At 42.7% G+C, this 21,614-nt stretch overlaps 1 protein-coding gene across 2 annotated transcripts; it reads left to right on the forward strand.

The window, feature by feature from the left end:
• Positions 1-246: 246 nt before the first annotated feature.
• sh3bgrl2 (SH3 domain binding glutamate-rich protein like 2) lies at positions 247-17,851 on the forward strand. 2 transcript variants are annotated; one of them, XR_005472306.1, is made up of 5 exons: positions 247-548; positions 11,981-12,166; positions 14,586-14,666; positions 16,947-17,462; positions 17,516-17,851. XR_005472306.1 is itself a non-coding variant. In XM_038962545.1 (4 exons), the coding sequence occupies exons 1-4, from the start codon at positions 504-506 to the stop codon at positions 16,959-16,961; spliced, it is 327 nt and encodes a 108-aa protein (XP_038818473.1). In that variant the 5' UTR covers positions 247-503; the 3' UTR covers positions 16,962-17,851. The 2 variants fall into 2 exon arrangements, 1 of the variants encoding a protein (XP_038818473.1); XM_038962545.1 differs by having other exon boundaries at positions 16,947-17,851.
• Positions 17,852-21,614: the final 3,763 nt, after the last annotated feature.

The following is a 21,614-nucleotide window of genomic DNA, read 5'->3' on the forward strand; positions in this document are numbered from 1 at the left end:
TTAGGAATTTGTTTTTGATTGTCATTAGCCCTAAGGGGTGTGTGATTCATTAAATTGGTGCAACGGTCTGGCGTGCTGTTCTGTGCATTTGTCCAGATCTGTTATTTGTCCAGATTTGTCCTACTTTCAAAAAGGCATTAAAAAGCTCCTCCTGGCTGCAGTAACCTTTCATTGCATACAAACAAACTACATTTCACATAACGCGTGTGTCAAGCAGGCTCAGTGTGGTTCAGATCAGTGCTGACAGGGTACCGGATGGGGGAGCGCGGTCCACGGCAGTACGACGTTATCGTGGCACTGACTGTAGCCTATAAATACCAGGAGGCGCGCAGCCTACCTACCAACACGGGCATTGATCTAAACACGGGTTGAACTGCGAGGAAAGGCACTTACATTAGGAAACCCTACTACTGGGATAAACGCCTCAAGTGAAACGGAATATAAACCGCTCGAATTCTAGTCGAGTGTCGCTCGCCCGTGCGACGCACAGCACCAATAATACTATGATGATCAAGGTTTACATCGCCTCCTCCTCGGGATCTGTGGCGGTGAGTGAGTTCGGGCGCTGTCAGTATGTCGCCTACCCGTAATCAAATCTGTAGGGTTTATATTCTTCTGTGTGAGTCGCATCAATTGTACAGATGCAGACAGTGCCGTGAGGAGGGAATATGTTCATCATGCCTTTTGATATTGTTGTTGACGTCGGGGGGGGGGGCTTATGTAAGTTCTCTGACTGATCTCCTATATGCTAGTGAGAAGCAAGATTCTGTAACGCCGCCTGCTATTGCCTTCACTCCAAACGTGTCTAGCTTACTTAGATTTTTTGTAAACATGGCTATAGACATAGACATGTGATTTTTTTGTGTCTGTGTTTTGGTTCATTCTGTGTTTTTTTTAAATTCTGAAATCCAACCCATTAGCCCACTACACCTCCATGTTTTAGGGGTGAGGTTTAATGACTCTACACTAGATGCAGGTCTCAGAGGTTCAACCTCCATGTTGGATATCTTTTACATCATTATTCCTGGACATGCAGGTCCATGCAGGTCCATGCAGGTCCATGCAGGGCCATGCAGGTCCATGCAGGTCCATGCAGGTCCATGCAGGGCCATGCAGGTCCATGCAGGTCCATGCAGATCCATGCATGTCCGTGTAGGTCCATGCATGTCCGTGTAGGTCCATGCAGGTCCATGTAGGTCTACGCAACAAAACTAAAACATAGCCAGCTGTACATGATGTAGGCTTACTTTCCACTGTCTGTCTTTAAGTGCAAAGAAATGCATATGGTTGTCCCCCCCCAACTGGGTCCTGGTCTAAAGTAGTGCACTTCATAGGGAATAGGGTGCCATTTGGGAAGGACCCTGTTTTTATCTTATCAGCGCCAAGGTTGACCGAAGTCCATGTTTGCCTCTTCTAACAATGCTCCCTTTTTCTCTGAACCAGGATGTCCTCCTCAACTGAACTGTGTCCCGAATGACACCATTCTCCCTATGGGCCCTGGACAAAGGTAGTGCACTATGTAGGGTATAGGGTACCATTTGAGATGCAGTCCTGTAATGTACTGCAGACGGCCCTGCCCCCTTTGGTATGTGCTGTTCAAACTAAAGGTCGACCGATTACGATTATGATTTTTCCACGCCAATACCGATTAATGGAGGACCAATAAAAGCTGATACTGATTAATCGGTGTGTGCGTGCGTGTGCTTGTGATAATTATAACAATACTGAATGAACGCTTATTTTAACTTAATATAATACATAAATAAAATCTACTTAGTCTCAAATAAATAATGAAACATGTTCAATTTGGTTTAAATAATGCAAAAACAAAGTGTTGGAGAAGAAAGTAAAAGTGCTATATGTGCCATGTAAAAAAGCTAACGTTTAAGTTCCTTGCTCAGAACATGAGAACATATGAAAGCTGGTGGTTCCTTTTAACATGAGTCTTCAATATTCCCAGGTAAGAAGTTTTAGGTTGTAGTTATTATAGGACTATTTCTCTCTATACGATTTGTATTTCATATACCATTGACTACTGGATGTTCTTATAGGCACTATAGTACTATAGCCTAATCTCAGGAGTAGATAAGCTTGAAGTCATAAACAGCGCTGTGCTTGAAGCATTGCGAAGAGCTGCTGGCAAACGCAGGAAAGTGCTGTTTGAATGAATGCTTACGAGCCTGCTGCTGCCTACCACCGCTCAAGTCAGACTGCTCTATCAAATCATAGACTTAATTATAACATAATAACACACAGAAATACGAGCCTTAGGTCATTAATATGGTCGAATCCGGAAACTATAATCTCGAAAACAAAACGTTTATTCTTTCAGTGAAATACGGAACCGTTCTGTATTTTATCTAACGGGTGGCATCCATCAGTCTAAATATTGCTGTTACATTGCACAACCTTCAATGTTATGTCATAATTATGTAAAATTCTGGCAAATTAGTTCGCAATGAGCCAGGCGGCCCAAACTGTTGCATATACCCTGACTCTGCGTGCAATGAACGCAAGAGAAGTGACACAATTTCCCTGGTTAATATTGCCTGTTAACATGAACTTATTTTAACTAAATATGCAGGTTTAAAAATATAAACTTGTGTATTGATTTTAAGAAAGGCATTGATGTTTATGGTTAGGTACATTGGTGCAACGATTGCACTTTTGTTAAATCACCCCGCGTTTGGCGAAGTAGGCTGTGATTCGATGATAAATTAACAGGCACCGCATTGATTATATGCAAGGCAGGACAAGCTAGTTAAACTAGTAATATCATCAACCATGTGTAGTTAACTAGTGATTATGTTAAGATTGATTGTTTTTTTTTATAAGATAAGTTTAATGCTAGCTAGCTACTTACCTTGGTTCCTTGCTGCACTCGCGTAACAGGTGGTCAGCCTGCCACGCAGTCTCCTCGTGGATTGGAATATAATCGGCGTCCAAAAATGCCGATTGTTATGAAAACTTGAAATCAGCCCTAATTAATCGTTCATGGTGATTTTAATCGGTCGACCTCTAGTTCAGACGGCCCTGGTCGGTGCGGTCCAGACGGCCCTGGCGCCCTGGTCGGTGCGGTCCAGGCGGCCCTGGCGCCCTGGTCGGTGCGGTCCAGACGGCCCTGGCGTCCTGGTCGGTGCGGTCCAGACGGCCCTGCCGCCCTGGTCGGTGCGGTTCAGACTTGTTTGTCCCACACACACACAGTGTGATTTTCATGTCAACATGATGAGTTAAAAAGAGGAAGGTCTTCTAGTGGTTGTTTTCAATCTTCACGCCGCTGAATTTCAAACTTTTATTTTTTAGAGCCTTTTATTATAAATAAAGTCTTATCTCCCCATGATCAGTTATGTACTCTAGTTATTTACTCTAGTTATTTACTCTAGTTATGTCCTCTAGTTATTTACTCTAGTTATGTACTCTAGTGTGACCTGAGGAAATGGATTGATCTAAATGGTATTAATTAGAAGAATACTGTATTGATTTATTCTCCTTAAAGGGCCACGGAAATTCTGCTTCTGCTTTATCCTAACCCTCCAATTTGCTTCCCTACTCCAACAATATTTTCCCCTGTTGGACATGCAGTTTGTACTGACTGTCCCATCTCTCTAACCTCTAACCTCCCATTCCGAAAGAACATGGGGCGGCCTGTCGCTCTTCGGGTTTCACATGAGAAGAGAGAGGCGGGCCCTTTAGAGGATAATATTTATTAAAGTCTCTCTTAAGAAATGCCTCTAGTCTTAGGTAACGGGATAAATTATTAATGCATTCTAGTTTACCGTATCTCTGGAATGGGAAAACAAAACACAATTGCTGCTGTAGTGTTTACAAAAGTTATTTTTAAGCCGGTGAGACACACACACACTTGAATACCCTTGGTGTCATCTCTCTGTTTTGAGTTTTCATTCACATTGGATGCCATTAAATAGAATTGTAAAATGACCATTTGACGAGGAAGAATGGAAAGGGACATGCAGCCCTCATCTGTTTAAGTACAGTGAGAGGAAGTGGGCAAGAGAGAGGGAAGCGAGAGGAAGGAGAGGGCGAGGGAGAGAGAATAGCAGAAAGGGAAAGATACAGAGAGAAATAGAGAAAGCAAGTAGGAGTGAAACAGAGGGGTAGAGCTAGCCGAACAGTGTGAATCATTATAAGAAGTGATGTCAAAACCCTGAAATGAGCAGCTCCAGATTAGATCAGATTAGTGGAGTGGTAATCATCCGCCCGGAATGGACGAGGTGACAACCACACTTCATCCCTTTAGATGGAAGGATGAGTTGGGAAGATGACACCTCGTTGTGATTCCACACAACATATGTAGAGACTTTAGTTATGTTGTTTTAGAGGCGGTATCTTACTATAAACAGTAGTGTTTTAGAGGCACTATGTTACTGTAAACCATGGTGTTTTAGAGGCACTATGTTACTGTAAACCGTAGTGGTGTTTTAGAGGCACTATGTTACTGTAAACCGTAGTGTTGTTTTAGAGGCACTATGTTACTGTAAACCGTAGTGTTGTTTTAGAGGCACTATGTTACTGTAAACCGTAGTGTTGTTTTAGAGGCACTATGTTACTGTAAACCGTAGTGGTGTTTTAGAGGCACTATGTTACTGTAAACCATGGTGTTTTAGAGGCACTATGTTACTGTAAACAGTAGTGTTTGAGGCACTATGTTACTGTAAACCGTAGTGTTGTTTTATGTTACTGTAAACCGTAGTGTTGTTTTAGAGGCACTATGTTACTGTAAACCGTAGTGTTGTTTTAGAGGCACTATGTTACTGTAAACCTTAGTGTTGTTTTAGAGGCACTATGTTACTGTAAAAAGTAGTGTTTGAGGCACTATGTTACTGTAAACAGTGTTTTAGAGGCACTATGTTACTGTAAACAGTAGTGTTTTTGAGGCACTATGTTACTGTAAACAGTGTTTGAGGCACTATGTTACTGTAAACAGTCATGATCCCACATCCTCTTTTACAACCAAAGATGTGACCGCCCACATATTATCTCTGTATTTCTCTCTCTTTCACGTACTCATTCTCTCTCTTTCATTTTCTTTGTCTCTCTCTTTCACACATACACTAGTTGTGTGGTGACGAGAAACGGATTAGTCCTCTGTCTTAACCTCTGTTAATCTCTGAACTACAGCACAGTACTACTACACGTACAGTAATACACTACGTCACCGTGTTCTGTCTGTCTGCCTGTCTGCCTGTCTGTCTGCCTGTCAATGATTGTTCAGTACTACTACATGAATCTCCTTTACATTGCCCTGGCCTCATTTGTCTTTGCGTCATAACAATGGTTTCTTTGTGCTCTCACCATCCCTAAACACACACACACACAGGCACAGGCTTACACACACACACACACACACACACACACACACACACACACACACACACACACACACACACACACACGGTCATGGTATCTATACACAATAGACCTCCAGCAGAGATGAGATTGTAAGAAACTAGACAATAGTTCATGCCTGCTATGAGGAGAGAGTTTGACAGTTAAGCGTAAATCATAGTCCATAGACAGTGGACGCGATTGTCCAGTGTCTCATTGTGACATAGCTACAAGGCTCTGAGACCACAAACACACCCCATCCCCCCCCCCCCCCCGCCTCCCCTCTCAATTTAAATTTAAGGGCTTAATGGCATGGGAAAAATATGTTAACATTGCCAAAGCAAGTGAAATTGATAATAAACATTTTACAGTAAACATTACACTCATAGAAGTTCCAAAATAATAAAGACATTTTCAGATGTCATATTATGTCTATATACAGTGTTTTAACGATGTGCAAATAGTTAAAGTACAAAAGGGAAAATAAATAAACATAAATATGGGTTGTATTTACAAGGGTATTTGTTCTTCACTGGTTGCCCTTTTCTTGTGGCAACAGGTCACAAATATTGCTGCTGTGATGAAACACTGTGGTATTTCACTCAATAGATATGGGAGTTCATCAAAATTGATTTAAAAAAAAAAAAAAAATCTTTGTGGATCTACAGTGGCCTTTCTCAAAAGCAAGGCTATGCTCACAGAGTCTGTACATAGTCAAAGCTTTCCTTAAGTTTGGGTCAATCACAGTGGTCAGGTATTCTGCCACTGTGTACTCTCTGTTTAGGGCCAAATAGCATTCTAGTTTGCTCTGTTTTTTTTGTTAAGTCTTTCCAAGTAATTATCTTTTTTGTTTTCTCATGATTTGGTTGGGTCTAATTGTGTTGCTGTTCTTGGTCGGTTTGTGTTTGTAAAGTGGTTGTAGAATTGAACAGCTCTTTTCTGGATTTTGATCATTAGCGGGTATCGGCCTAATTCTGCTCTGCATGCATTATTTGATGTTTTACGTTGTACACGTAGGATATTTTAGCAGAATTCTGCATACAGAGTCTCAATTTGGTGTTTGTCCCATTTTGTAAATTATTGGTTGGTGAGCTGACCCCAGACCTCACAACCATAAAGGTCAATGGGTTCTATAACAGATTTTTAGCCAGATCCTAATTGGCATGTCATATGGTATGTTTCTTTTGATGGCATAGAAGGCCCTTCTTGCCTTGTCTCTCAGATCGTTCACAGCTTTGTGGAAGTTACCTGTGGTGCTGATGTTTAGGCCGAGGTATGTATAGTTTTTTGTGTGCTCTAGGACAACGGTGTCTAGATGGAATTCGTATTTGTTGTCCTGGTAACTGGACCTTTTTTGGAACACCATTATTTTTGTCTTACTGAGATTTACTGTCAGGGCCCAGGTCTGACAGAACCTGTGCAGAAGATCTAGGTGCTGCTGTAGGCCTTCCTGTTTGGGGACAGACACACCAGATCATCAGCAAACAGTAGACATTTGACTTCAGATTCTAGTAGGGTGAGGCCGGGTGCTGCAGACTGTTCTAGTGCCCTCGCCAATTCATTGATATATATGTTGAAGAGGGTGGGGCTTAAGCTGCATCCCTGTCTCACCCCACGGCCCTGTGGAAAGTAATGTGTGTTTCTTGCCAATTTTAACCGCACACTTCTTGTTTGTGTACATGGATTTTATAATGTTGTATGTTTTACCCCCAACACCACTTTCCATCAATTTGTATAGCAGACCCTCGTGCCAAATTGAGTCAAAAGATTTTTTGAAATCAACAAAGCATGAGAAGACTTTGTTTTTGGTTTGTTTCCTTGTCAATTAGGGTGTGCAGGGTGAATACGTGGTCTGTCGTATGGTCATTTGGTAAAAAAGCCAAATTGACAATTGGTCAGTACATTGTTTTCACTGAGGAAATGAACTAGACTGCTGTTAATGATTAATGCAGAGGATTTCCCCAAGGTTGCTGTTGATGCATATCCCCACGGTAGTTATTGAGGTCAAATTTGTCTCCACTTTTGTGGACTGGGGTGATCAGTCCTTGGTTCCAAATATTGGTGAAGATGCCAGAGCTGAGGATGATGTTAAAGAGTTTAAGTATAGCCAATTGGAATTTGTGTTCTGTATATTTGATCATTTCATTGAGGATGATACCATCAACCCCACAGGCCTTTTTGGGTTGGAGGGTTTGTTGTTTGTCCTGTAGTTCATTCAATGTAATTGGAGAATCCAGTGGGTTCTGGTAGTCTTCAATAGTTGATTCTGTGTAATTGGAGAATCCAGTGGGTTCTGGTAGTCTTTAATAGTTGATTCTGTGTAATAGGAGAATCCAGTGGGTTCTGGTAGTCTTTAATAGTTGATTCTGTGTAATTGGAGAATCCAGTGGGTTCTGGTAGTCTTTAATAGTTGATTCTGTGTAATTGGAGAATCCAGTGGGTTCTGGTAGTCTTCAATAGTTGATTCTGTGTAATTGGAGAATCCAGTGGGTTCTGGTAGTCTTTAATAGTTGATTCTGTGTAATAGGAGAATCCAGTGGGTTCTGGTAGTCTTCAATAGTTGATTCTGTGTAATTGGAGAATCCAGTGGGTTCTGGTAGTCTTCAATAGTTGATTCTGTGTAATTGGAGAATCCAGTGGGTTCTGGTAGTCTTCAATAGTTGATTCTGTGTAATTGGAGAATCCAGTGGGTTCTGGTAGTCTTCAATAGTTGATTCTAAGATTTGTATTTGATCACATATAATTTTTGGCTGATAGTTCTTTGGTGGTAAGTTGTTTACCCATACATCTCCAGTTTGGATAGATAACTCTTCATGTTGTTGTTTGTTTAGTGTTTTCCAATTTTCCCAGAAGTGATTAGAGTCTATGGATTCTTCAATTACATTGAGCTGATTTCTGATGTGCTGTTCCTTCTTTTTCCGTAGTGTATTTCTGTATTGTTTTAGTGATTCACCATAGTGAAGGTGTAGACTCAGGTTTTCTGGGTCTCTGTGTTTTTGGTTGGACAGGTTTCTCAATTTCTTTCTTATGTTTTTGCATTATTCATCAAACCATTTTGTCATTGTTCATTTTCTTTGGTTTTCTGATTATTATTATTTGTTGATAGGGAAGCTGAGGTCAAATATACTGTGTAGGTTTTCTACTGCCAAGTTTATACCTTCACTATTACAGTGGAATGTTTTGTCCAGGAAGTTGTCTAAAGGGATTGAATTTGTTGTTGCCTAATTGTTTTTTGGAAGGTTTCCTCACTACTTTTCTTCCATCTATATAATTTCTTAATATTATTAAGTTCCTTTGGCTTCAATGCCTCGTGATTGAGTATTGCTCTGTTCAGGTAGACTGTGATTTTGCTTCGATCTGATAGGGGTGTCAGGGGGCTGACTGTGAATGCTCTGAGAGACTCTGGGTTGAGGTCAGTGATAAAGTAGTCTACAGTACTACTGCCAAGAGATGAGCTATATGTGTACCTACCATAGGAGTCCCCTCGAAGCCTACCATTGACCATGTACATACCCAGCGTGCGACAAAGCTGCAGGAGTTGTGACCCGTTTTTGTTGGTTATGTTGTAGTTGTGTCTAGGGGGGCTTATAGGGGAGGGAATGCTGTCACCTCCAGGTAGGTGTTTGTCCCCCTGTGTGCTGAGGGTGTCAGGTTCTTGTCCAGTTCTGGCATTTAGTTTGCCACAGACCAGTACATGTTCCTGGGCCTGGAAATAATTGATTTCCCCCACCAGGATGGAGAAGCTGTCTTCATTAAGGTATGTGGATTCTAGTGGAGGGATATACAGTTGAGTCGGAAGTTTACGTATACTTAGGGTGGAGTCATTAAAACTAATTTTTCAACCCCTCCACAAATGTATTGTTAACAAACTATAGTTTTGGCAAGTCGGTTAGGACATCCACTTTGTGCATGACACAAGTAATTTTTCCCAAAATTTTTACAGACAGATTATTTCACTTATAATTCACTGTATCACAATTCCAGTGGGTCAGAAGTTTACATACACTAAGTTGACTGTGCCTTTAAACAGCTTGGATTATTGCAGACAATTATGTCATGGCTTTAGAAGCTTCTGATATGCTAATTGACATAATTTGAGTCAATTGGAGGTGTACCTGTGGATGTATTTCAAGGCCTACCTTCAAACTCAGTACCTCTTTGCTTGACATCATGGGAAAATCAAAAGAAATCAGCCTAGACCTCAGAAAATAAATTGTAGACCTCCACAAGTCTGGTTCTTCCTTGGGAGCAATTTCCAAACGCCTGAAGGTACCACGTTCATCTGTACAAACAATAGTACGCAAGTATAAACACCATGGGACCACACAGCCGTCATACCGCTCAGGAAGGAGACGCGTTCTCTCTCCTAGAGATGATCGTACTTTGGTGCAAAAAGTGCAAATCAATCCCAGAACAACAGCAAAGGACCTTGTGAAGATGCTGGAGGAAACGGGTACAAAAGAATCTATATCCACAGTAAAATTAGTCTTATATCGACATAACCTGAAAGGCCCCTCAGCAAGGAAGAAGCCACTCCTCCAAAACTGCCATAAAAAAGCCAGACTATGGTTTGCAACTGCACATGGGGACAAAGATTGTACATTTTGGTGAAATGTCCTCTGGTCTGATGAAACAAAAATAAAACTGTTTGGCCATAATGACCATCATTATGTTTGGAGGAAAAAGGGGAAGCTTGCAAGCCGAAGAACACCATCCCAACCGTGAAGCACGGGGGTGGCAGCATCATGTTGTGGGGGTGCTTTGCTGCAGGAGGGACTGGTGCACTTCACAAAATTGATGGCATCATGAGAAAGGAAAGTTATGTGGATATATTGAAACAACATCTCAAGACATCAGTCAGGAAGTTTAAGCTTGGTCGCAAATGGGTCTTCCAAATGGACAATGACCAGAAGCATACTTCCAAAGTTGTGGCAAAATGGCTTAAGGGCAACAAAGTCAAGGTATTGGAGTGGCCATCACAAAGCCCTGACCTCAATCCCATAGAAAATGTGTGGGCAGAACTGAAAAAGCATGTGCGAGCAAGGAGGCCTACAAACCTGACTCAGTTATACCAGCTCTGTCAGGAGGAATGGGACAAAATTCACCCAACTTATTGTGGGAAGCTTGTGGAAGGCTACCCGAAACGTTTGACCCAAGTTAAACAATTTAAAGGCAATGCTACCAAATACAGTGTATGTAAACTTCTGACCCACTGGGAATGTGATGAAAGAAATACAAGCTGAAATAAATCATTCTCCCTACGATTATTCTGACATTTCACATTCTTAAAATAAAGTGGTGATCCTAACTGACCTAAGACAGGGAATTTTTACTCTGATTAAATGTCAGGAATTGTGAAAAACTGAGTTTAAATGTATTTGGCTAAGGTGTATGTAAACTTCTGACTTCAACTGTATGTAGCACTCAGGAGGACATTTTTTCTCTGTTAAGATCATTTCTTTTTAAATTTCTATCCAAATGTAAAATGTTCCTGTTTTGATTAATTTAAGAGTGGGCTAGGTCTGCTCTATATCAAATTAGCATACCGCCTAAGTCCCTTCCCTGTTTCACACCTGGTAGTGTGGTGGATGGGACTACCAGCTCTCTGTAACCTAGAGGGCAACCAGTGTGTCCGTCTCCTTTATACCACCCACCTGGTAGTGTGGTGGATGGGACTACCAGCTCTCTGTAACCTAGAGGGAAACCAGTGGGTCCATCTCCTTTATACCATGTTTCTTGTAGGATGACAATGTCTGTATTTCTGATTTCTTTGATGAAGTCTGGCTTCCTGCTCTTTAGGCCAAAGGCAGATGACCTCAGACCTTGGATATTCCAGGATGAGATAGTGAAGGCTTTGTGTTCCATAAAGTGTCCAATGTTGTTAGTTCTCTCGGTGACTGGGTCCAGCTGGAGCACTCAGCAGACTGAGACACAGGAAAGCGGCACCGTCAGCAGAGTGTGTGTTTTAAATAACCTACAGAGAAGTGTGGGAGTTTGTGTTCTCACTGGGATGTTTTTCCTACTCGTCACAGTCACACACAAGGTTTTAAACTGTCATAGACTATCCTCTCATGACTTCTGTAGGGACAAGACCACTCCGTAGTAGCTGGCCTGGCTTGGACCCGTAGTGTGTGACCCAGTGTGTTCTACCAACAAAGATACAAACTAAACAGGTTGTAATCTAGCAAACAATTTGAGGCTAATTTGAGTAAAACCACAACAACAACTTTCTAGAAAGGTGACATTAACGAATAGGGCTTTAATCAACAGTAATGTACTAAATGGAGAACAAGGTCCTTAATTTCATCCATTACCGTCAGAGATGGACACCATGATCAATACAATACACTGTGTTTTGTTTAGTCTGTCCATACGGGAGTCTCAGCACGTCTGATCTCTTTCTACAGGTTTTGCTTTTCGGCAGGCAGTGGACAGGTGACACACGGGGGGGGGGGGGGGGCAGGTGACACACAGGGGGGTGGGGGGAAGGTGACACACAGTGGGGGGGGGGGGGGGGGGGGGGGGCAGGTGACAGACCTTCTCCAGTATGGTTCTCTTGTATATCGTGTGACTTCCTTCCAAATCCTGTATCCTGACTCGATGATTGGAAGTCTCCTTCTCCCCCCCACTACAGGTGAAGAAGCGCCAGCAAGCTGTGGTGGGGTTCTTGGAGGCCAACCGGATCTCCTTCCAGGAGGTGGACATCACCAATGTGGAGGACAGAAGACTGTGGATGTACCAACACATCCCCCCGGAGAAACACCCAGACAAGGGCAACCCGCTGCCCCCACAGATCTTCAACGGAGACTGCTACTGTGGGGTAAGAGATAGATACCGTAGTGATCCTGACTAACCCTAACCCAGGAGAAACACCCAGACAAGTGTAACAGTATAACTTTAGTCCGTCCCCCCGACCCGGGCGTGAACCAGGGACCCTCTGCACACATCAACAACAGTCACCCACGAAGCATCGTTACCCATCGCTCCACAAAAGCCGCGGCCCTTGCAGAGCAAGGGGAACCACTACTTCAAGGTCTCAGAGCAAGTGACGTCACCGATTGAAAGGCTATTAGCGCGCACCACCGCTAACTAGCTAACTAGCTAGCCATTTCACATCCGTTACACAAGGATAACCCGCTTCCCCCACAGCTACTGTGGGATAAGATGGATGGATGGATTTCTGTCCAATTCCCCGCCAACACAAGAACTGGTCCTGAACCCAAACGCAGCCACGTAATGTTAATGTAGGCGTATGTGATGACGCACATACGTCTACAGGAATGGCCGCGAGACTTGCAGATGCAGCCCTCTAGCATTTAGCCTGTATTAAGTAATCTAATGTTAGCATATAGCATATAGCCTGTGTTAGTTGTTCTAATGTTAGCATGTAGCCTGAATGATCAGTTGGTGAACGAGCTAGCTAACATTAGCTGTCCTGCGCCCTGTGATGGATGAGCGAGCTAGCTAGCGGTGCTAACGTCAGCCGTCCTGTGCCCTGTGCTGAGTGTTGAATGAGCGTGTGTGTGTACGCGCAAGGAAACGTACAGTATTATACAGAGACATGAGTCCATGGAACTCCCTTCCATCTCATACAGCGCAAGTGAACAGCAATGTTAATGTTTTTTAAATGTATGTAAATTGTAAAGTATTTTGTCTGTAATGTCTTTTTTTTAACTTGTCGGACCCGAGTAAGACAAGCTGTTGCTAATGGCGATCTCAACAACAAAAATTGTGTGTGTCAGCTATTTGATCACCCGCCCGCAATTGCTAACAACCTCAACCGCCTGACTATATGTGGAAACCTGAGGCCCGCAAATATAGAAAATGCGCTATCGGCTTCAGTCAAAGACTGCAACAACAACACAAGAATTGACAGGGGCTGTAGGAATTTCTTGTTACCTAATTTTAGATATGTTTCTGGTTCTAATTTCCAACATTTTGTTAGTCAACTTGTCTATAATTAGATGCATGCAGCTTTTCTTCTGTCGTTATGTTGCCCTAGTAGACTCAATAAACCCGTGCTAACCAGAATAATGTCATAAATCGATAGAATGAATGAACGCTTCAATCTAGTTGACATCTGTAAAGTTTTCTGGCATCTTTTGCGGAGCGGAATACGTGTTAAGGACCGGGGAGAGAAAATACAATAATGCAACAACAAAAAATCACGATATCGGTTTGACCGGGTTGTAAGGAAATAGAATGCTGTGAAAACGACCCAATGTGTTTCTGATAAGATTTCAGTTCGGCTCGGATATTTTGTGGTTGAAATACTATCAGCTTCTATGATGCTTTTATGATAAAGACATCACCTCTACAGATGGTATCTAACTGAGCATTGCATTTTCTCAAGACGCAGAAATAAATATAATTTAACTGCAAGCAAATCTTAATTCTGCAGGAGTTATTATTAATTCTCTGTGAGAGGTTATAGACCTACAGTCAGTGTCCAGATTTCAGTTTCCATTTAACCTGAACAGTAGGCTACAGTTCCCTTGACGTACCACGGGCTTAATTTGAAGTCCCGTCTTGTGACTGTCGAATATGTATAGTGCCTCACAATCATCACATCATAACGTAGCCGGCACTGTTATCATCCTCTTCTACCACTTCACCTAATCTTTTCCAAACAGTACTTTTCTAGCCCTCCTTTTCTCTTTTTATTTTCAACTCTACATTTCGAGAGCTTTTGTCTTATTGAATTAAACTTCAACAATGTTCTTTTTTGCCTCCATGGATTGACGTAAACGTTTTCTGCCTGTTCCCAAAAGCATTATTTTGTCGATTAGCTGTCTAGGGTATTTGGCGTATGTACAGTTAAGCCCTAAAGCTGAGGCTTATGCACTAACTAGCCTCAAATAATGAAAGAGAACCTCAATGTAGCCTATAGATATAAATGGCACAAGAATGAATCATTTATGGATTTATTTTTAAGGTATTTGCTTGTCTTTTATTCCAGCCGCCCTTCAACCACACTATGTATTGACACTAAACCCGTCCACCGCGCGGACATAACCGCGAATCATGACTCAACCCGCGCATCACTAGTGTGTGTGTGTGTGTGTGTACTATCCTTGTGGTGAATAGAAGTCCTCACAAGGATAGTAAAACAAAGAAAATCTGTCATTTTCCCACAAGGAGAAAGGCTATTTTTGGTGGTTAAGGTTAGGTTAAGGTGTCAAAGTATCGCAATATTTTTTTTCATGGCAAAATGAAAACGTGTGTGTTCATTCCATCAGGACTATGAGGACTTCTTCCAGTCCAAGGAGAACAACACTGTGTTTACATTCCTAGGCCTCAGCTCACCGCCCTCAGTAAAGGTATGACCCACACACACACACTACTATAAGGCTCCAGTAGTTGTACAGCTACGGTGGTGGAGGAGCACTCGGCAGCTACAGGGGTGGAGGGGCCCTTGGCAGCTACAGGGGTGGAGGGGCCCTTGGCAGCTACAGGGGTGGAGGGGCCCTTGGCAGCTACAGGGGTGGAGGGGCCCTCGGCAGCTACAGGGGTGGAGGGGCCCTCGGCAGCTACAGGGGTGGAGGGGCCCTCGGCAGCTACAGGGGTGGAGGGGCCCTCGGCAGCTACAGGGGTGGAGGGGCCCTCGGCAGCTACAGGGCTGGAGGGGCCCTCGGCAGCTACAGGGCTGGAGGGGCCCTCGGCAGCTACAGGGCTGGAGGGGCCCTCGGCAGCTACAGGGCTGGAGGGGACCTCGGCAGCTACAGGGCTGGAGGGGACCTCGGCAGCTACAGGGCTGGAGGAGCACACTTCCATTGTTCTCCTAGAGTGGCTAAATATGTTCCTTTCTTCTAGATGACTCGTATCTGATTCCTGAGAATATACAGGATGTTCCCGTCTTCTAGATGACTCGTATCTGATTCCTGAGAATATACAGGATGTTCCCGTCTTCTAGATGACTCGTATCTGATTCCTGAGAATATACAGGATGTTCCCGTCTTCTAGATGACTCGTATCTGATTCCTGAGAATATACAGGATGTTCCCGTCTTGATATATGACCCTGAGAAGGAACACAGTCTGATTCACTTGTCCAGCAGACATCACATGGTCCCAAATTGCACCCAATTATTCTATAGTGCACTACCTGGGCTCTATATGCTCTGGTCCAATGTAGTGCACTACCTGGGCTCTATAGGTTCTGGTCCAATGTAGTGCACTACCTGGGCTCTATAGGCTCTGGTCCAACGTAGTGCACTACCTGGGCTCTATAGGCTCTGGTCCAATGTAGTGCACTACCTGGGCTCTATAGGCTCTGGTCCAACGTAGTGCACTACCTGGGCTCTATAGGCTCTGGTCCAACGTAGTGCACTACCTGGGCTCTATAGGCTCTGGTCCAACGTAGTGCACTACCTGGGCTCTATAGGCTCTGGTCCAACGTAGTGCACTACCTGGGCTCTATAGGCTCTGGTCCAATGTAGTGCACTACCTGGGCTCTATAGGCTCTGGTCCAACGTAGTGCACTACCTGGGCTCTATAGGCTCTGGTCCAACGTAGTGCACTACCTGGGCTCTATAGGCTCTGGTCCAACGTAGTGCACTACCTGGGCTCTATAGGCTCTGGTCCAATGTAGTGCACTACCTGGGCTCTATAGGCTCTGGTCCAATGTAGTGCACTATATGGGGAATAGGGTGCCAATTGGGACGAATTCATTGTCTCCTTTTCCACAGATTATCAGTAACCAGGATCATTAGATTTTCCTCCAATCACATGCCTGGTCTGTCTCCAGTCTGGCGTCTGATTTGGATAAATCCACTAATTGGCTGGGATGTGATTAACATAGACCAGTGGACTTTAATGAGTGGTTCGTCCCAAATGACACTCTATTCCCTATTACAGTGCACTACCTTTTACCGGAGCCACTCAAAGGCCCCCTTTACGGCCCTATGAGCCCTGTTCAAGAATAGGCTGTCATTTGGGACACATCCTGGTTTGTTTGTTGACGAGGACTTTTAATAAGGTTGATGTTGCTGACAAACAGAACATGGTGATCTCTCTCTCAGGAGACTCCTGAATTAACAGGGTCCCTTATGAACCTTTCAGCTTGGATTCAGCATGTTCTGATAATGTATTGATTCAGCATGTTCTGATAATGTATTGATTCAGCATGTTCTGATAATGTGTTGATTCAGCATGTTCTGATAATGTATTGATTCAGCATGTTCTGATAATGTATTGATTCAGCATGTTCTGATAATGTATTTATTCAGCATGTTCTGATAATGTATTGATTCAGCATGTTCTGATAATGTATTGATTCAGCATGCTGTGATAATGTATTGTGTTGCCTATACGGTGCTGGATCCTTGTCTATGGCTGCATTTACACTTTTGACTGATCAGATTTCCGGTAACTGGGCAAAAGATCAGAATTGGGCCTCCTGTGTAACTGCAGCCATTCATTGACTAAGTGGCTTTGTTCTGATCCATGAGGTCGTTCTTATTCATTTGTTTGACAAGGACGATGCACATCAATTAATATTTCTGTAAATGTTATGAACACAATCAGATGGTTGCTCATTTGATTAATTGATAGTTTTGAGTGATTGGTTGACACTTTTTCTCATATCTCATATCTCCTCAGGATTCCGAGTCGTAAGAGGTAGCATGGGGAGTCGGAGGTCGCGGAGCACATCACTTCCTGTATTACATCACTTCACCTCTCCCGGAGATCTCACCATAATGACACCACCATGTTGCCAAACACCCCAACACTCTGACCCCCCACCCCCCCACCCCACCCCGAAAAAACACCTCACCCTCTTCCCCCACCTACAGCCATCTAACCTGACACAGGAGGAGGGGAGGGGCTTCAGACCAAGTGGAGGAAAATCAGACGAATCGAAGGAACTTCAGACCATGGGAGGCGGGGCTTCACCCTAAAACAATGGACAATGATTTCTTGATTATTATTTTTTTACGTTGTTGTACAACTACTGGTACTCATGACGATCTAGTCAGTGGTTTCTGTTTGTGTTAGCGGTAACGAATTAGATTGAGTTTTCTTTACTGCTATGTATTCTTTGAACGGTTGTTCAAAACACTGTGTAGCCGCTCTTCTATCAACAGCAGAATGTAGCTCTCCTGTCAGTGTAGCCAGGTTGTCCTGCTCTTCTATCAACAGCAGAATGTAGCTCTCCTGTCAGTAGCCAGGTTGTCCTGCTCTTCTATCAACAGCAGAATGTAGCTCTCCTGTCAGTGTGTAGCCAGGTTCTGTATGCAGACAGACGGATAAAGCTGACCTGAGGTCGACACTGGTAACACTGTTCTTTAAAGTTGGACTTACGGTTAAAATCGGAGGGAGATGGAGTCCGCTAGAGCTATATTAGATGGGACTTTGAACATTTTCCATAAAACGTTTATTTAGATTTGCGGATTTTTATCAACATTGACCATATTATTTTCGTGAAATCTAATTTTGATTCTGAGTTAGGGCATATTTAAGTTTTATATGTGAGAACTATTTCTAAAAAGTATTTTCAAAACTCACTTCCTGAGTTGAAATCACTTGCTCTGCTCACGTATTGGCTTCCACAATGTAAGGGGAGGTTTTAAGGGTTACGGTAGGTGGTGATGGACTAAGAGATCGGACAATTAAAAACCAGCGGCTGTTTTCGCCGATCCTGCCATAGGCCTGTATCGAGAGAATCAAAACCGCAATGCATCATTGGTAAATTGTGACTGACTGATCTACAAATAATAATTCTATAATGAATACTTATTTATGGTGGATGGTGATTTGTAGATCAGGCAGTCGGCAGTCGCCTACAGTGTAGGCTTCAATGTCCAACAGTCCATAGACTCCCATTCAAGTCCCGTTCTGAATCGCTGTGAAACCAGATGTCTTGACATACGAAGGGCCGGCTGGTGGGATTGTAATGAGACCAATGAAGGCTGTGTTAAGTAATGGAAGAGGAGACCAACTGGGAACTGGTGCGTTTTAAATTACTCCTTCCTCTCTCTTTCTCTCCCCTCTTCCCCCTCTCTCTTTCTCTCCCCTCTTCCCCCTCTCTCTTTCTCTCCCCTCTTCCCCCTCTCTCTTTCTCTCTCCTCTTCCCCCTTTCTCTCCTCTTCCCCCTCTCTCTTTCTCTCCCCTCTTCCCCCTCTCTCTTTCTCTCCCCTCTTCCCCCTCTCTCTCCTCTTCCCCCCTCTGTCTCTCCTCTTCCCCTTCTCTCTTTTTATCTCCCTTCTCTCCTCCCCCCCCGTCTCCCCTCGCCCACTCTTTTATTAAATGATCATGGATGGGTGAATCATTGTTATGTTTACACATGACAGGCTTACACTCTGCCCACACACACACATGTTCCCCCACTGACTCAGAGACCCATTCCTAGTGAATGTAGTGCCATCTTGTGTTTTGATCTGTCACTGTTAACCTGACTAAAACAACATTCCTTTTGATACATGCCATTTATATGTACTCTTTATAGTAGTTAAATATATATATATATAGTAGAATCAACACCTGTTTTTAATATGAGAACTCTGTCTGTACCGCCCGTCTGTGACAATCACTACGGCCTGGTTTCCCGGACCCAGATTAAGGCAATAGACCTGAGATTCTCCATTTACATATTTTTTTTAATTTTATCCAGGGACTAGGCTTAATCTGGATCTGGGAATCCGTCCCTATAAATTATGTTAGTTGTCTGTGTGTTGTGTTTGGCTTTGGCCGTGTTCAAGAGCATCACAACCGCAATGTATCATGGGTAAATTGTGACTGACGAACATGCCCTTTTGACCTGGCTAACTAAAACTGTCATTGATGATTCTACACTAGTGTTTTCCCAACTCCGGGTCCTCCAGTACCCCCCCCCCCCCCCCCCCCCCAACAGTACACATTTTTATTGTAGTCCCGAAACGAGCACACCTGATTTCAACCTGTCAACTAATCATCAGGTCTTCAACGAGTTGAATTAGGAGTGTTTGGCCAGCGCTGCAACAGAGATGTGTGTTGTTGGGGGGTACTGGAGGACCCGGAGGTGGGAACCAATGCTCTACACGATGTTCAGAAAACAAAATCAACCTTTTTGTTACAATGACATTGTTGTATGTTGATAGACCATCTGTAGATGCTCCCCCCAGACTCCACAAATAAAATTTTGCTGTAGATCCCTCAAACTCACCTCTGGACCTCGCAGACAGTTCCACTTGTTGTTGTTGTCCTTGTTCCTCTCTAATCAGGGACTGATTTAGACCTGGGATACCAGATGGGTGCAATTTAATTTATCAGGTAGAACAGAAAACCAGCAGACTCCGGACCTCGTAGGGTAAAAGTTTATATACCCCTGCCATAGTTGATCCCCCAAACTGTTTTTTTTTTTTTTTTATTGTTTTGATTCGTTACAGAGAAAATTGGTTGTCACATTTTGCTGAGTCCTACTTGCCATTGACTATAATGCAATATGCAAATATGTCTAATGCATATTCTTAAACACTATTCTAAAACTCACATATTATATCAGAATCCCATTCTGAATTATCTCTCTGCACTCCATTTTAAATGTGTTCCCACTGTGCATATAAAGATGTTTTTTACAAAAAGGGAAAGGTTGAAACACTATATTGGTGCAAGCATTTGTTTATCCATCTTTGGACTTTTTAAAGTAATTATATATATATATATATATGAGTGTACAAAACATTACGAACTACTGCTCTTTCCATGACACAAACTGACCAGGTGAATCTAGATGAAAGCTATTGTCTCTTGTTAAATCCACTTCAATCAGTGTAGATGAAGGGTAGGAGACAGGTTAAAGAAGGATTTTTAAGCCTTGAGATCATAGAGACATGGATTGTGTGCTGTTGAGGGTGAAGGGGGCAAGGCAACATATTGAAGCCCTTTGAAAGGGGTATGGTGGTAGTAGGTGCCAGGCGCACCAGTTTGAATAAAGAACTGCAATGCTGCTGGGTTTTTCACGCTCAACAGTTTCCCGTGTGTGTATCAAGAATGGTCCACCACCCAAAAGGACATCCAGCCAACTTGACAGAACTGTGGGAAGCATTGGAGTCAACATGGGCCCCCATCCCTGTGGACACCTTGGCACCTTGTAGAGTCCCGACCAATTGAGGCTGTTCTGAAAGTTAAAAGGGGTGGTGCAACTCAATATTATTAAAAAGGTATTAATGTTTTGTACAATCATTGTATATAGCCTACGCCTACCCCACTGATTCTTGAAATATACAGTACGTTCGACTATCGTGCCCCCGTCAGAACCCAAAATACCACATCAGAATTTGTTTTACTGCTGTGTTTGTAAACGATGTAATTGTAAACAAACACTGTAACAACTTTAAAACACGGTTAACCCTAAAGCACCAACGTGTAAAAAAAAACAATTTCTTTTGGAAATTTTGTCAAGCCAACTAGTTGCCAAATATTTGCTATAATTTCTGTGTTATTATGGAGGAATGGAAAATAATCTATTTTGTATGGTATGTTAAATGTTGACTCAACAGTTTAAAAAAAAAAGTTTAAAAAAAGTTTTATATAAAACCAAATTTGGTACAGACGATGACTATGAATGCTGCCGTGGTGGTTTCTCTGACAAACGGTTTAAAATGAATATTTTTAATCATCTAATTATTTCATTTTATATCCAGTATTTATAATTTATTTTGTATCCAGCAACGCATACAGCCACAGTGCTGATACCTCTAGATTTGTCCCTTGATCATTTTAGTAGCCCAGATAATGTACTGTCTGATAGATAATGTACTGTCTGATAGATAATGTACTGTCTGATAGATAATGTACTGTCTGATAGATAATGTACTGTTTGATAGATAATGTACTGTCTGATAGATAATGTACTGTCTGATAGATAATGTACTGTCTGATAGTACATTATCTATCAGACAGATAATGTATTGTTTGATAATATACTGTACTGTCTGATAGATAATATACTATCTATCAGACAGTACAGTACCTTGAGCGGAGCGACTCACAAGTGCATTACAATTAGGATGAGGCTGAAACCGCTACAGTAGGAGTAACAAACCAAACAGCAGGTAGCCTAGTGGTTAGAGCGTTGGACTAGTAACCGCAAGGTTGCAAGATCAACTCCCTGAGCTGACAAGGTAAAAAAAACTGTCATTCTGCCCCTGAACAGTTCAGTTAACCCACTGTTCCTAGGCTGTCAATGAAAATAAGAATTTGTTCTTAACTGACTTGCCTAGTTAAATAAAGGTTAGAAATAACAAATACACTTCTGCAAAACAAATGAGTTACTCCCCATAGAAATGC

Source organism: Salvelinus namaycush, chromosome 24 (genome assembly GCF_016432855.1).
Source record: "Salvelinus namaycush isolate Seneca chromosome 24, SaNama_1.0, whole genome shotgun sequence".
Lineage (NCBI taxonomy): Eukaryota > Metazoa > Chordata > Actinopteri > Salmoniformes > Salmonidae > Salvelinus > Salvelinus namaycush.